The 15,733-nt window shown below is 44.9% G+C and overlaps 1 protein-coding gene across 1 annotated transcript in view; it reads right to left on the minus strand.

Annotated features, from left to right (window-relative positions):
* Positions 1-15,395, minus strand: part of MAP3K6 (mitogen-activated protein kinase kinase kinase 6) — a 67,757-nt gene extending 52,362 nt beyond the window's left edge. The window contains exons 1-2 of the mRNA XM_056846133.1: positions 15,098-15,395; positions 2,975-3,114 (exon numbers count right to left, since the gene is read on the minus strand). Coding sequence (XP_056702111.1) covers positions 2,975-3,114; positions 15,098-15,395 — 438 coding nt within the window. The remainder of the gene's footprint in view (positions 1-2,974; positions 3,115-15,097) is intronic.
* Positions 15,396-15,733: the final 338 nt, after the last annotated feature.

Consider the following 15,733-nt stretch of genomic DNA (forward strand, 5'->3'; position numbering starts at 1 on the left):
AGGAATTCAACTTTCCCCTCTGGAAAACAGGTCATGCAGGGTTTTGCAGTGGTTCTAGAACATGTCCAACCTGTTTGACCTGAGACTATAATGAGAAATATGTCTGAACACTAAGGCATGCTTGTTCCAAACCATCTCAGAGAAGCCACTGCCTGTCTCCCACATAGAGATCATCCTAACCAAGCCCTCCCCCGATCAACCCGTCAGTATCTGCATTTGCAAACTAAAATCCACCCCCCTTCTCTCCATTTCCCAGACAAATTTATTTTTCCACTCATTTTAAAATGGCAAATTAGCACATAAATAAGACAAAAGTACCAAAGAAATAGCATTATTAATATTATTATTAACAAACACACTTAAAAACCTGCCTGAGTAAAAATTTACCAGAAAGAATAATCCAATATCACATTTCTTCCTAAACACGGGAAAATGGAAAGAGATGGAATCAACCCAATGTTATGAAATGGTCACTCATCTATAAATACTGAACAATCAATTTTTAGATGGCTTTGCAGGTTATGTATTTGATTCCTCTACAGACCGAAGCCGTATTCCCACTAATACATTTGGCATGCATTCATCTAAACTCACAAACCTTCCAGGGATCCATTTTTCCTTTTATATACCAAATTTTAGCTAACCTCAGAAGGGATGTGGTTAAGTTATGCCACTTACTTTCCAGACAATTGCAAATTGATAGCAGGCTCTCTTAAACTCACAGATAAGTGAACGTTTTCAAAACTTAGCTAACAAAAAATATCACTGGGTCCTCTGGGATATGATAACCCACAATTTCACCAACAATGCATTTTAGCTAAGGGAATAACACTAATTGGTTGCAAACAGCCCATTGTACACAAAGGTCTATTTGTAGCCTGGCTCCTGCATGAAGTTCAAGAGAGGGAAGTTTGCATGGGATTAAAAAAAGCAAAGCAATTTAAGAGCAGGAAACGAAAACTTTAGTTCAGATGGCTACAGTATAGCATGAGAGCATATATGACTATTGAAAAATAATGTATAGAATATACATGGCTGCTAAAGCCATTTGATTTAGAAACAGCAATGTACCAGTGTGAAGAGTCATAGGTATGATCAGGAAGCTCCCACATTTTAATTGTGCCTCCGCCATGAACTTTTGAATTCACAGCCTCGCTCCCCCCATATGCAATATGCAGATAATAATTCTGATCTGCCTTACAAAGCTGTTGCAAGGACTACCAAGCCAATTTGTACCCTGCTTTTCGACTCCAACTTGCAACATTCCTGGCTCAAGTCTGAAATTCTCCACATAAGCTTCTGGCCATATATATGGGCAGTGAGCACATGATAGTTATTCCTTAACATCTTTGACTGCGCTATCCCACCCAGAGTTACTCCAGTCTAAGACTAGTGAAATCAGTGAGTGGAGACTGGAGTAATTCTGCATAAGCATCATTACACCCTTCTCAATCCATTGAATTCAATGGGTTTAGAAGGGTATCACTCTGCACCGTTAGACAGCAACCATCCGAAAGTCCTTCAAATCGCTCCTCTGCCATAGTCTGCTACAACCTCGCAAACTCAATTTTTCTCCCTTCCAAGCTACAATATGTAGATAACAATACTGGCCAACTTTACAAATTAGTGGTAAACATTACCAAGATAATGTATGTGAAGTGCATTGAACTGCTGAGTAAATGTAATGCCTCCTCTACACAATCTATATTCTTTTACAAAATGCGTTGTACTTCTTCACTGCAGGTCATAATTAACCTGCAGAACTCTTTGTCACAGGATGTCATGACAGGGTACTGAAAGAATGGCTAAAGGGAGGATCCCCCTCTTGGGTGCAGCAGTTTCCACAAAATGCTTATATGAGAAACAAGAATCCCAATTTGCAGTTCTGGGGAATGAAACCTGGAGGTAGTATTTACTTCTGATAAACTAAAGAGCAGTTGAAGGGCATGATCCCTCTGTGTGTATGCTAAGATGAGATACATGGTCTACTGAAAGAGAGGCAATTGCATCCCTTGGTATAGTTGAGTGGCATTTTCTTATCGCTCAACAGATGTGATAACGGGCATAGTGACCACAACCTCATCAGGGGTGGTTACTACCACTCACTAAATGCCACAAGGGAATCTACAGCACTTCTGAACAGCTACAGTCATGCTTGTGTCATCATGCTTTCATGGGTTCACAGGGAACGGGGCTGTGGCTCAGTGGTACAGGGCCCGCTGCGCATGGAAGGTCTCAGGTTCAATCCCTGGCACCTCTCGTTAAAAGGATCAGGTGGCAGATGATGTGAAAGACCTTTTCCTGAAAACCTGGACAGCCAGTCAGAGCAGACAAGACTGGCCTTGATAAACCAATAGTCTGTACATGGCAGCTTCATGTGCAGAGCAACTGGTTTACTTGCAGGGAGTCCAAGGGTCAATCCCCGGCACCTCCAGTTAAAAAATCAGGCAACAGGTAATGTAAAAGACTTTCACCGGAGACCCTGGAAAGCTGCTGCCAGTCAGAGTAGAACACATTGACCCTGGAAAACCAATGCTCTGACACAGTATAAGTCTGCTTTAATTGAGTGTTCATGTTACGCACCACTGGAAAAGGAGGACGATTTGGTTTTTATATGCTGACTTTCTCTGTCACTTAAGGAAGAATCAAACCGTCTTACAATCTCCTTCCCTTCCCCTCCCCACAACAGATGCCCTGTGAGGTAGGTGAGGCTGAGAGAGCTCTAAGAGAACTGTGACTAGCCCAAGGTCACCCAGCTGGCTTTATGTGGAGGAGCGAGGAAACCAACCCAGTTCACCAGATTAGCGTCCGCCGCTCATGTGAAGGAGTGGGGAATCAAACCCGGTTCTCCAGGTTAGGCTCCACCGCTCCAAACCACCCTCTATCTGACCGGGGGGGGGGGCTTTTCCACAGCAGGCCAAGAGGTACGACATCCCAGCGTATCCCCTCCGATCAGATACACCCCCTCACTCACCCGGAAAGTCTGCAGCTCCGGCAGGTCAGTGTAACAGCACAGGAGGATGTTGTTGGTCATGCTGAAGCTCTCGCGGACCCCCAGGTGATAAAAGAGTGAGGGCTGGCACAGCCGGTTGCTCATCTCCACCACAACCACATCTGCAAGGAGAGAGAGACCATCAGATGCAACCTTCCCAACAATTGTCCCCCCCCCCCCAGATACCCCCGTCACCACTGTAACAAATTAACAAGGGACTGGAACACCTTCTGTACCAGGAAAGGGTTCAACGGTGGAAGCTTTTTGGTAAAGAAGAAAAACAGAGGGCAAAAGGGGGTTATAGCAAAAAGAGATAAAATTATGCATGGTTGGGAGAAGATGGATAGATGGACCTTTTTTTCTTCCTCTCTTGTAATACAAGAAGTTGGGGGGTTGGCTAATGAAACTGATGGTCAGGAAACGTAGCAGAAATGAAAGGATGAGATCCAGGCAATGTATAATTCTCTGACTGAAATCAATGGCAGCAAGAGATAGGGATCTGAAGCCATGGAAATAACGTGTGTCCCCACCCACCCACCCCATGCAAAACAAACCCAGAACTTTGTAGGAAAATAAAAATATATGCTCTGTTTACTTTCTTATCAAGCCTGAACTCATTTTACTGCTTTAACAACATACATTGAGTCATTTGGAACTTAGCATATAAAACGGTACTGTTTGGCATATTTATGAAATTTATAAAGTATAAATGCCTTACACTGTAATCCTGAGCAGAGTTAGGCCACTCTAAGCCCATTGAAATCAACAGATTTAGGTTGGCTTAACTGTACACAGCTTTCTACTTGCAAAATTGTAACTACATCCAGTGGGGGAAGGGCCCCCCTGCAAACTGCTTAGCACTCATATCTTAGTTTTGGCTATCTGAAAGGTAGGGGGGAAATGAAAGTTGAAAAACAGAAAATAGAGATTTCGTAGCAAAGCAAACAAAATATATTATTTGGATAAAAACAATCTCATTCAATCATGATCAGACTAGCAGCATATTAAACTTTATTACACTGAAAATGCTGAAATCTTTAACAGTGTACTATTATATATATTATAAGCAATAGGCTGTGATACTTTTGCCAAGTTTTTTGCTGATAAAATGTCGGGAATGCACTCTGATCTGGATGTCAGTTGTAAGACAAGGAATACCTGAAGAAAGGCCCTGTCTATTTATGGATCATTTTGAACCAGTTCCCATGATGGATGTTAACAAGATCCTGGGATCTGTGAAGGCCACTACTTGTAAGGATCACATCAACAAACCCTTAGTATCTATTATAAATCAATCACTAATTCAGGGCACCTTCCCTCAGCCACTCAAAGAAGTGGTTATCTGTGTGCTACTTTAAAAAAAACCCTCTCTACAGGAAAATGATGTGACCAATTATCGCCCTGTCTCTAATCTGCCCTTTCTGGGCAAAGTGATTGAGATAACAGTAGCAGACCAACTCCGAATCTTGGATAACTCATCTGCTGTAGACCCTTTTCAGGCCAGGCGATGGGACAGAAATGCCTCTACTAGCTTTAGTTGATGACCTCCATCTGAGTGCAGACAACAGCCATGCCTCTCTGTTGTTGCTCTTATTGGATTCCTCTGCAGCCTTTGATACCAAATCATGCTATCTGGTGGAGGCGCTTAGAGGCAGAAGTAAGTATCAAGGGACGCACACTGGACTGGTTCAAATCATTCCTCAAGGATCAGACTCAAAGGGTTGCTATTGGAAACCAGTTGTCATCAGTGTGGGTCCTATGTTGTGGGGTTCCACTGGGCGCAATTCTATCCCCCATGCTTTTCAATCTCTATGTAAAGTCCTTAGAACAAATAATTCATAGTTTGGGGTTGGTTGTCATTAATATGCTGATGATACCAAGCTCTATATATCCTGGATTTGGAAATTCCTAGAGATTTGGGGGAGGGGGGCTGGGGAGGGAAGATAGCTCAGCAAGGTATAATGACATAGAGTCCACCCTCCAAAGCAGCCATTTTCTCCAGGGGAACTGATCTCTGTACCCTGGAGATCAGTTGTAATTCTGGGAGATCTCCAGGCTCCATCTGGAGGATGGCAACCCTAACTGACCCATTCCACTCCAAGAATCTCCTGGAATATTTTTCTCATCAGCTTCACATTATTGTCTATTTCCCCCCCATCTTGCAATAAGAAAGCATACTGTACGCCACTAGGAATGTAGTGCCAAAATTTGTGAATGTGCTCTAGGCTCCCACACTTCCTCTGCATGCTGTGATCCCGCAAGTCAGTTCCTGATTTAGTGCAAGTTGTAACTTGCCTTTAGATATAAGCCATAGCAAATAAAAGTACGTGCTCAAATACAAAATCTTTTTACTATATATCTTATATAACATACAATATAGTGTATAATTAGCAATGTGGTATTGCAGAGGCCAGATATTTCAACCAGCGCAGCAAGGCGTTTTAGCGTAAAAGGTGCCGCTTGAATGCGGGGGTAGCGTAGATTTATGCTAAAACGCCTTTCACGCTAAAACGCCTTGCTGCGCTGGTTGAAATATCTGGCCTCTGCAATACCACGTTGCGTGGATACACAACAAAATTTTTTGCATTGCTTTTGGCTTTGCTAATTATACCTTACTGGGGTCTGAAGACACTCATTCTGTAATAGAGGTTGTTTCCACTTTTGTATATATTGTATGTAATTTTGTATAGCTCACTAGCATAGTTAGTTTAGGAATCTTTAGTTGTCACTATATTGTATGTTATATAAGATATATAGTAAAAAGATTTTACATCGGAGCACGTACTTTTATTTGCTATCGCTAACAGTTTAGTACATCTGATATAATTATTTAGATATAAGCCAGCAATCTACAGGTTGGCTTTCGATTATGTGCACTTCCCGCTCCAATTGAAAACCAGCTCCAATTGCAAATCAGCTTCAAACTTTGGCAAGGTAAGTGAGCATAGAGCCAACTGCCTGGGGAGAAAAGACATTTTCAGGCCGCCCTGTGCTCAGAGCAAGGCGGGTAACCTTTGTAAAGAGGGAAATTAGAGGCATTTAAACCGTAGCAGAAGCCTCCGCTTGCCTGACCCCCTCTTCCTTGCAAAGTATTTATCATCCTGGTTAATCCAGCCCAGTATGCCAAGTTGATTCCAAAGGCAAGATCTGGGATTTCCCCCATTACAGCATTTCCTCTGCTCCTTTTCTTAAAATAAGCAAATAACATGTGTGACCTAATCTGCTCTCCAAGTGCTGTGAGTGCTTCTATCTTGTTCAAAAAGCGACCTTTTTACTACGTTTCCTGGCAGTCATTGAACAGAACTTTCAATTAAAGGTGAAGGATCTTGTTGGGAAAAAGTCTCCAAAATCCCTACGATAAAACAGACTGAGCACAGAGAGGCCAATTATCAAGAAGGGGCACCTGTGGGAGCAGCAAGCATGACCCAGTGGTTACAGTGCATGAGCACCCCCCCACCAGTCCAGACGCCTGGGTCTCTAATCTTCTTGCAGAGTTTGCCATTTAATTTCTGAATTATGCCCTCCCCACCCCTGAAATAAACACAGCTGGTTCTCCAGCTGTCTAGATAAGGAGCTAAGAATTATTTACCAATTCCCGCAACGACTGCACGTAACTACACCCTTCAGCATTTTAAAGACAGGGAGAAAAAGAGGGACCCTTGCAGACATAATGAAATTTTACCCTGTACTTCTTGCATACCACGATCATTAGGCCTTGCTGCTTTCTATATCTCGTCCTAACCTCTTATCTAAATATCTGCCTCTGAACTACATGCTCCTTGGCTCTCGTGTATGAATGTGTGTTCTGGAATAAAAAATATTTTAAAGCCACAAGATTCTATACACACACAAAGCCACAAGATTCTCGTAAATTTTTTATAGCAACTGCCTCACACAGTATACCCCTCTGGAATGCATACACTAGAAATCCCTTCTCTACTTGTTATACACAGTATTATTTTATTCTGCAACAGCCTGTCCTTTATGGCTTAAAAAAAAAAGATACACTGGAACAGGAGAAGCAACCTTTTTGGCTCAAGTGAGCATGTGCGCACACAAAACCACATCTACTTCTGAAGATGCTGATGCGCCAGCAAAAAAAGGGGTTATCCTGTCGATATCTTGATTTTTGTACTCTCTAACCAACCAACACCATTTCCATCTTGATTCTGTTCATCTTTTTCCCTAGTTACTGTGTTGTTGGCCGACCGCAGAAAGGCCTTGTCTGATCTGAAAAACTGAAGTACATATTGGTGTCCTTCAACTACTTTTTGTTCACTTTATTTACGTCATTATCTTTCTGGTTGCCTCATTTGCATTTATAGCCACCACCAGACACGGCATCATGGTGTGTGTGTGAGACTATGAGTGAATTAGATACATGCTCACATATATTTTGGGTCTGCAAATCCCCACCACAAGTAGCAGCAGCAACACTGTCTTATGGTGTTTTGCCCTTCCCACCAGATGTCCCTTCTTCCAGCCTACGACAAAGGAACTCTGAGACTTGTAATTCTTGAAATGATAAACAGGATTGCCCTCTCCAAGTTGGAAAATTCCTGGAGATTTGGGGGTGGTGCCTGAGAAGGACAGGGTTCGGGGATGGAGCTCACCCTTCAAAGCTACCATTTTCTGTAGGGGAACTGATCTCTGTAATCTGGAGATCTGTTGTAATTCTGGGATAACTACAGGCCCCTTGTGAAACAGAAGAAAACAAATCTCTCTTGTCTCCAAGTCTCATTCACATAGTTCTACTTTAACTGCACAAACACACTATCTCTGCTCTAGAGAAAGGCCCTAGGCTGAGCGGTTCAGAATGTTGCTTGAGGTTGCTGCTTAACACTGCTTCTGATTAGCACCAGCAAATTGTGCAAGAGATATGAACTAAAGATACGAGGAAATAAGTTTCTATAAATATCCTCAATGCATGATTTATAGTCTAACCTCATGGTGATGGAGATGGCAGCCTGGTCTGATGCTGGGCCCCTTTGGAGCTCTGAGCCCCAGTAAAGGTACCCCTCCCCACCACACATCTGACTTATGGCGACATAAGAACATAAGAAAAGCCCTGCTGGATCAGACCAAGGTCCATCAAGTCCAGCAGTCTGTTCACACAGTGGCCAATCAGGGCCTCTAGGAAGCCCACAAACAAGACGACTGCAGCAGCATTATACTGCCTGGGTTCCACAGCACAATAATACATTTGGCATGCTCCTCTGATCCTGGAGAGAATAGGTATGCATCGTGACTAGTATCCATTTTTACTAGTAGTCATGAATACTCCTTTCTTCCATGAACATGTGCAGTCCCCTCTTAAAGCCTTCCAAGTTAGCAGCCATCACCACATCCTGGGGCAAGGAGTTCCACAATTTAACTATGCATTGTGTAAAGAAATACTTCCTTTTATCAGTTTTGAATCTCTCACCCTCCAGCTTCAGAAGATGACCCCAAGTTCTAGTATGATGAGAGAGGGAGAAAAGCTTCTCCATGTCCACTCTCTCCATACCATGCATAATTTTATAGACCTCTATCATGTCTCCCCTTAACCACCTTCTTTCCAAGCTAAACAGCCCTAAGTGTTTTAACCGCTCCTCATAGGGCAGTTGCTCTAGTCCCCTGATCATTTTGGTTGCTCTTTTCTGCACCTTCTCAAACTATGTAATATCCTTTTTTAGGTGTGGTGGGCAGAACTGTACACAGTATTCCAAGTGTGGTCTCACCTTAGATTTGTACAAGGGCACTATGATAGCTGCAGTTTTATTCTCTATTCCTCGTCTAATTATGGCCAGCATGGAATCTGCCTTTTTCACAGCAGCCGCACACTGGGATGACTTCTTCATCGAGTGATCCACCACCACCCCAAGATCCCTTTCTTGGTCTGTTGCTGCCAGCACAGATCCCATCAATGTATATGTGAAGTTGGGATTTTTTGCCCCAATATGCATCATTTTATACTTGCTACCCCTGGTGGGGTTTTCAAGACAACAGACATTCAGAGGTGGTTTGCCATTACCTGCCTCCGAGTCATGACCCTGGTATCCAAATACTTGGCAGGGTCAACCCTGCTTAGTTTCTGAGAACTGACGAGATCAAACTAGCCTGGGCTAACCAGGTCAGGGCCTGAGGGTATTACAGAACTATAACAGAAAATAAAACATATGAGACTAACTTAATTTGTACAGTCACTGGTGTTACCATGGCTTTCCCCACCCTGGAATAGATGCAAGTCTGCTGGAACTTTGTCAAATAGAGGCAGGTCAAGAAAGACTTCACATGTTCCAAATCTTTTATGACCCTACTCACTACATCCAAACAGACATCTCTCTTGCCCACTCCTGACAGGAGGGCAAATGGTCATCTCCATTCTGCCTCTGACTCCATTCTGCCTCATCTCCTCTCAGCCGGCAATCTGAGACATTTATAGTTCTGTTCTCAGAGAAAGAATGTTTTCCCCTGGGTATTAATTAAGGGATCCTGCATTTCTCCATCACAACAGCCTCAGCATGTAGTGACAGGCACTAGCTTAGATGGTTTCATTTATTTATGTACCAGTTTGGTATAGTGGTTACAGTGCCACACTAGGAAGAGATCCCCAATCTTGTTAACCCTGTGGGCACTTTTGGAGTTCTGAGAAGGGGAAGTGGGAGCCACCACAAAATAGCTGCCACGGAGGAAGGATGAGACCAATTGCAAAATATTGGAAGGTTCTATTAAATGTTGCCCTGACCTGGATGGCCCAGGCTAGCCTGATCTCGTCAGATCTCAGAAGCTAAGCAGGGTCAGCCCTGGTTAGTATTTGGATGGGGGACCACCAAGGAATACCAGGGTTGCTGTGTAGAGGAAGGTACTGGCAAACCACCTCTGTTAGTCTCCTGCCATGAAAACCCCAAAAGGGGTCACCATAAGTTGGCTGCGACTTGAAGGCACTTTACACATTACATTAAATGTTGGGAGATTCCAAGCCAAACATCCCGCTACAATGGAGACGGCCATTTCTGAATGAACTCTTCCTGTATATAGCTTCTCGGCTCAGTTGAACCACATTCCAGCTCCGGTGAGCTGGAGAAAAGCCAGGATTGGCTCTTTGCTTTGGGGAAGAAGGAAGTAAGAGCCAGAAAACACATTGATAGGCTCAGTGGTGACCATAGACAGCATTCTGGGGTCATGGACTAGGATCTGGGGGCCAAGTTTGAATCCCCCATTCTGCCATGGAAGCTCGCTGGGTGATTGGGCCAGTCACTTTCCCTCAGCCTAACCCACGTCATAGAACTGTTGTTGTGAGGATAAAATGGTGGAAGGGAGAACAAACTTATAAGGTGCTTTGGGTCCCCGCTGGGGATAAAAGCAGGGTATAAATAAAATAAATATATTTCTATTCTACTTTTCCTTGTTGCTTATAGCAGGTTCTAATAAAACAAGCCATTTATACACACATATTAGTACTGCCCATTCATAAGTTTTTAAGGGGAATTGAGCAAAATCCCAGAAGACAGGTTTACGAAGTACTAAATGGAATCTCCATTTTCAGTTGCAGTGTATCTCTGAATACCAATGCTGGGAGAAACAACAGGGAAGACTTAAGTCTCTGTGCCTTTATTTCTGGGCTTTCCAGTGGCATCTGGTGGGCTACTATGGAAAAACACACTGTTGGACTAGACAGACTACTGGTCCGATCCTTAGATGATGCATTAGGATGCATGTGTGGGCATTTATGTGTATGTGTACTAGGATCAAGCTGTATCTGTTCACATATTTAACTTCTATAGATCTCAGGAAGAAGACTGAAAAGGATAAACGTGTTAAAATGTTTGAAATGCATTCCCCCAAAAGTCAAAACAGGGACAGCAATTTATTAGAAAGGGCAACCAGCAAACTGGGATTGTCCCATGTAAAAAGGGACCTATACATAAAGTGGCACGAAGCAGCATGGCAAGTTGTTCACCAATTTATTACCTGCCCTACTTGTCACACAAGCAACTAATTGGAAGGATGTTTGCTCACTCCTTTGGTAATCACTGTAATAATTACTTTGCTCATTTTTAGCCACAATGTCATTTCTTCTCTCTTCCTACAAGGAATGGCAACCCATACTTTCCCAGCAGAGGATACATTGCTATGTGTGATATAGATGCCCTAGCCACTACTTAGGTAGTGTAGAAGAAGCCAAGAAGTATCCCTTTTCTAGTCAACTCTCCAGGGATGCTCTGGATAGCTGCTAGATCAAGATCTGCAATTCCATATGGCTCAGTATTAGGGTTGTCAGCTCAGGGGTGGGAAATACCTGGAGATTTTGGGGGTGGAGCCTGAGGAGGACGGGGTTTGGAGAGGGGAGGAACTTCAATGCAATAGAGTTCAATTGCCAAAGCGGCCATTTTCTCCAGGTGAACTGATCTCTGTTGCCTGGAGATCAGTTGTAATACCGGGAGATCTCCAGCCACCACCTGGAGGTTGGTAACCCTACTCAGTATGGAACCAACTATGGCTCCTAAAAAATGAAATCTTTTAATTAAGGACTCTACCGGTAGGAGGGGAAGGTGGGATGTTAGAATAACATGCTTGCATAGGGAATGGCAGGCAAAGACTTTGATGGGACTAAAGGGTTTCTTAGAGATGCTTTACAGAAAGGGAAACAATACAGGTGAACAGTTGGCAGGAATCAAAGTGCAAACGCAATGCACAGATTTATGCCACTGCACTAAAACAATTGTGCAGGGTGCTCCTGTGTATATTGATGACTTATTGTGAGACCTTGTGTGTGCCATTTCCTAATCAAGGAATCAAAACAGCCAGCAAACTTCATGAATTACTCACCATGTCAATTACAGGTTGAGTATCCCTTATTGGAAAATCCGATATCCAAAATGATCCAAAACTTACTGAATGCCCACAAAGGGTACTAAAATGGCATGTGTGCAGGCCGGTCGCACCAACAGCAGATTCCCCACGATGCACCACATGCACAAAATTATTAAAAATATTGTATAAAATTACCTTCAGGATATGTGAATACGGTGCATATAAAACATAAATGAATTTTGTTTTTAGACTTGGGTCCCATTTCCAAGATATCTCATTATGTATATGCAAATATTCCAAAATGCCAAACAATCCAAAATCCGAAACAAATGCTTGTCCCAAGCATTTTGAATAAGGGATACTCAACCTATATCAGCAACATTAACTTGTGTATTTTTCAGTAACAGAGATGAGGGCTAACCTGGATGGCCCAGGCTAGCCCGCTCTTGTCAGAGCTAAGCAGAGTCTAGCCCTGATTAGTATTTCTCCAGAAGACCTTAATTCCCCAGGATCTGGAGGGCGGTTATCTCAGATAGTGGCTATTTAAGACACTTGACAGTGTCATCCTAAACAGAGCTTTACCCTCTGCCTATTCAAGTCAATGGGAATTGAAGTGTGTAATTGAAGGGTGTAATTCAGCTTAGGATAGGACTGTAAAGGACAGAACCAAATTCAGCCCCCAAACCAATGGGTAAGACCATAAAAAATGGTGAGTTGTTTTCAAACAAACTTATCTTTGGGAAATGTGTCCCACAGGGCACATTTTAGCAAACGTGAGGCACTGGGCTTAGGGTTGCCAACTGCCAGGTAGTATCAGGGGATTCCCTGCTATTACAACTGATCTCCAGCCGGTAGCAATCAGTTCACCTGGAGAAAAATGGCCGCTTTGGCAATTGGACTCTATGGCATTGAAGTCCCTCCCCTCCCCAAACCACGCCCTCATCAGGCTCTGCCCCAAAAATCTCCTGCCGGTGGCAAAGAGGGACCTGGCTAGCCCCACCCGTGTGAACGCAGAATGTATTATTGAATGCTCTTCAGTGGCTGCCTACCACAAAGGATTGTGGGGTAAAACTAACCCAACTCTGCTCAGGGGATAAATGAACACAAACCACATATTCAAAATGGAAACATTCAGAAACAAGTGGGGGGGGGATTTAACTTCCCAGGACATTCAAAAGGTTGCTGCAGAAACATTTCTAAAGGCAGACGCCAGAGAGAAGCTGCTGGTCGGATTTCATAGACAGGCTTGCTACTATCAGGCTTGGCCTCAACAGGGATTTGGGGTGGTTAGCTCGCCACAAAAGGAAATTGTCCCTCCTGACAGGTTTACATACACAGTTCAGATTCAGCTTCCTCTGTTAATTCATCAGCAGTTGGGAGTGTCCCACACCCACTCTGAATGGATGGTTGTGACTGGGTTTTGTTTGCATCTGGGCTCTGCAACGTAATGTGACACAACACACCGCGTCATGGGAAACTGGGCTTTCTGGCCTCTCTTTGTAATAATTTTCCACTCCCACCCCTTCTGCTGTTTTGGGGTATAAACATTTCTTTGGGGTATAAGCATTTCTGACAAATTACTGTAACACTTGGCAACACTCATGCCACAATAAAATTGGTTATATGTCACAAGATCCTGTTATTTTGGCTGGAATTTGTCTTCTCATAGAGGTACTCTGGTAAGCTTCTGGGGAGGGACTGTGGCTCAGTGGTAGAGCCTCTGCTTGGCATGCAGAAGGTCCCAGGTTCAACCCCCGGCATCTTGTTAAAGGGACCAGGCAAGACCCTAGAGAGCCGCTGCCAGTCTGAGTAGACAATACTGACTTTGATGGACCAAGGGTCTGATTCAGTATAAGGCAGCTTCATGTGTTCAACCCCAGTGATCCCCAAAACACAATCTGGAAACTACTGAAACAGGTAGCTTTCCTCATCTTATCCTCACAACAACCCTGTGAGGTAGGTTAGGCCGAGAGCAGTTAGCTTTACCGCAGAGTGGGGATCTGAACCCTGGACTCCCAGATCCTAGTCTGACTCTCAAACCATTATGCCACACTGGCTCTTGTGGTCTGTACACATTACATTTCTCAACACTGAGAAAGAGAGCACAAATGAGTTTTACCATCAGGAACCTTCTCAGTGCTGGGGCAATAAAAACATATTCATATCACTGTCTGCATGACACAGATGGATTTCCCAACGAAGTCTGGCACTTTGTAACATCATCCTAAAGCAAATACACATTGCTAGACAAAGAGCTCTGTGTATCTCAAAAGTGTGCACACCGTTGCATCAATAACAAGATTATACATTTCGTAACCACTGAATCACCACAGCCCAAGTGCTGTTTGTAGCTAGAAAAAACAATGTTGTTGGAACTTGCCAGGAAATACCGGGCCATAACAACAAGAACATTAAGGCAAAACTCTGAGGGGGGGGGGGGCTGCTGCACTTCCACACTTTCCATCAGGGGCAGGCTGGCCATTTAACTTACAGGGAAAGCTCCCAACAAGCTGCAACTCTGGAAGGCCACTTGGCAAAAAGGACCAAGCAAAGCCTAGCCCCAGTAGCCTTGCCAGCCCTGGAGCAGCCAACTGGGACTCTTCACCAATAGTTACCAGTGTCAGCTCACCAGCTGCACCCTCCTGGGTCGCCACCAGTCATTGGCACAGCAGGAGGAAGCAAGGCCTTGCCATCAGTACATCTGGCAGGGTCTGAACTGAGTGGCCCCTGCAGCGTGGCCTGTGTTGCCACAGGGGCTTGCCCCTGGGTCATTTTAAATTCCCCGCTTTTCACTTGATGGAGAGATGCAGCGTAGGGTATTGCCTGTCATATTTGGTGCAGAAGTCCAGTTAAACCCCAAAAAACTGGCAGCCCTAAGCGGAATTGAACACACTGAGGTGTTCTTACCTACAACATGGGTGAAAATTACAGCTTCAGAGAAAAATCAGGACAGGAGCCCAGCGGCCCCTAAAAAAGAAGCAATTTTTAATTCCACCATTAGTTTTTGGCAATGAGAGCTCACTTCATCAGCTGCATGGGATTCCACAGGAGATCTATTTATACATAAAAAAGCCTTAGAAAGGTGGGAGTGGAGTGGGAAGTTTTTACATCTCCTGGCCACTCCCGCCTTTCCACTGCTAGTAACTTTTTAGCGTAAACAGATCTCCAACGGATGCACACTCCCATGCATTTGATGAAGTGAGCTCCGATCCCCCAAAGCCGTCCGTCTTCAAGGCGCCACCGGGCTCCTCTGCTGACCCGGCAGCTTCGCACCCATCCTGTCGCGGCGGGAGGGTGGGGAGGACTCACCTGCGTTATAAAAACTGTCCAAGGCGCCCATGTCGCCCAGGGCCACGGTGCCGAAGGGCAGCACCGTCAGCTGGGCGGCCGGGATCTCCCGGCAGGCGTCCTCCAAGCACCGGAGCGGCAGGGGCTCGGTGAGGTCCTCGGTGAACACGAGGACGACGCTCAGAGCCCGGCTCCGGCCGCTGCCCCCGCGGCTGCCTTGGCCCCCCGCCGAGACGGGCCTGCTGGGGGTCAGGGCGATGGCCAGAGTGTCCTGCCAGAGGCTCCCGGCGCTGCCCAGCTTGCAGCCGTCGCTCTCCATGCTCCCCCCCACCCCGATTCACAAGGCGCCTTTTGGAAAGCGCTCCATTGCAAAAGCAAAAAGAGAAGCGGGGTGACTTTTTGCTGCCGCCCCCTGCATCAGAGGCTTTCTTCCCTTTTCAAAACCAGGATGATTTTTTGCAACTCCTAAATTTGGTCCGTTTCCAGTCCCACGTGGGACTGCCCAAACCCCGCCCCGCGTTCCCGGGCGAGTCCCAAGAGGAGGGTGGCTGAGGTCGCGCAGCTCTCTTCCGGGGCCTTTTTCTGCAAAAAAGCTAACAAACGCACGCCCAACCCCGGCGAAGGCGCAGCAGCAACGCCCACGGCCTGGCGCGATCC

The sequence above is a fragment of the Euleptes europaea genome, chromosome 3, assembly GCF_029931775.1.
Source record: "Euleptes europaea isolate rEulEur1 chromosome 3, rEulEur1.hap1, whole genome shotgun sequence".
In the NCBI taxonomy this organism is placed as follows: Eukaryota; Metazoa; Chordata; class Lepidosauria; order Squamata; family Sphaerodactylidae; genus Euleptes; species Euleptes europaea.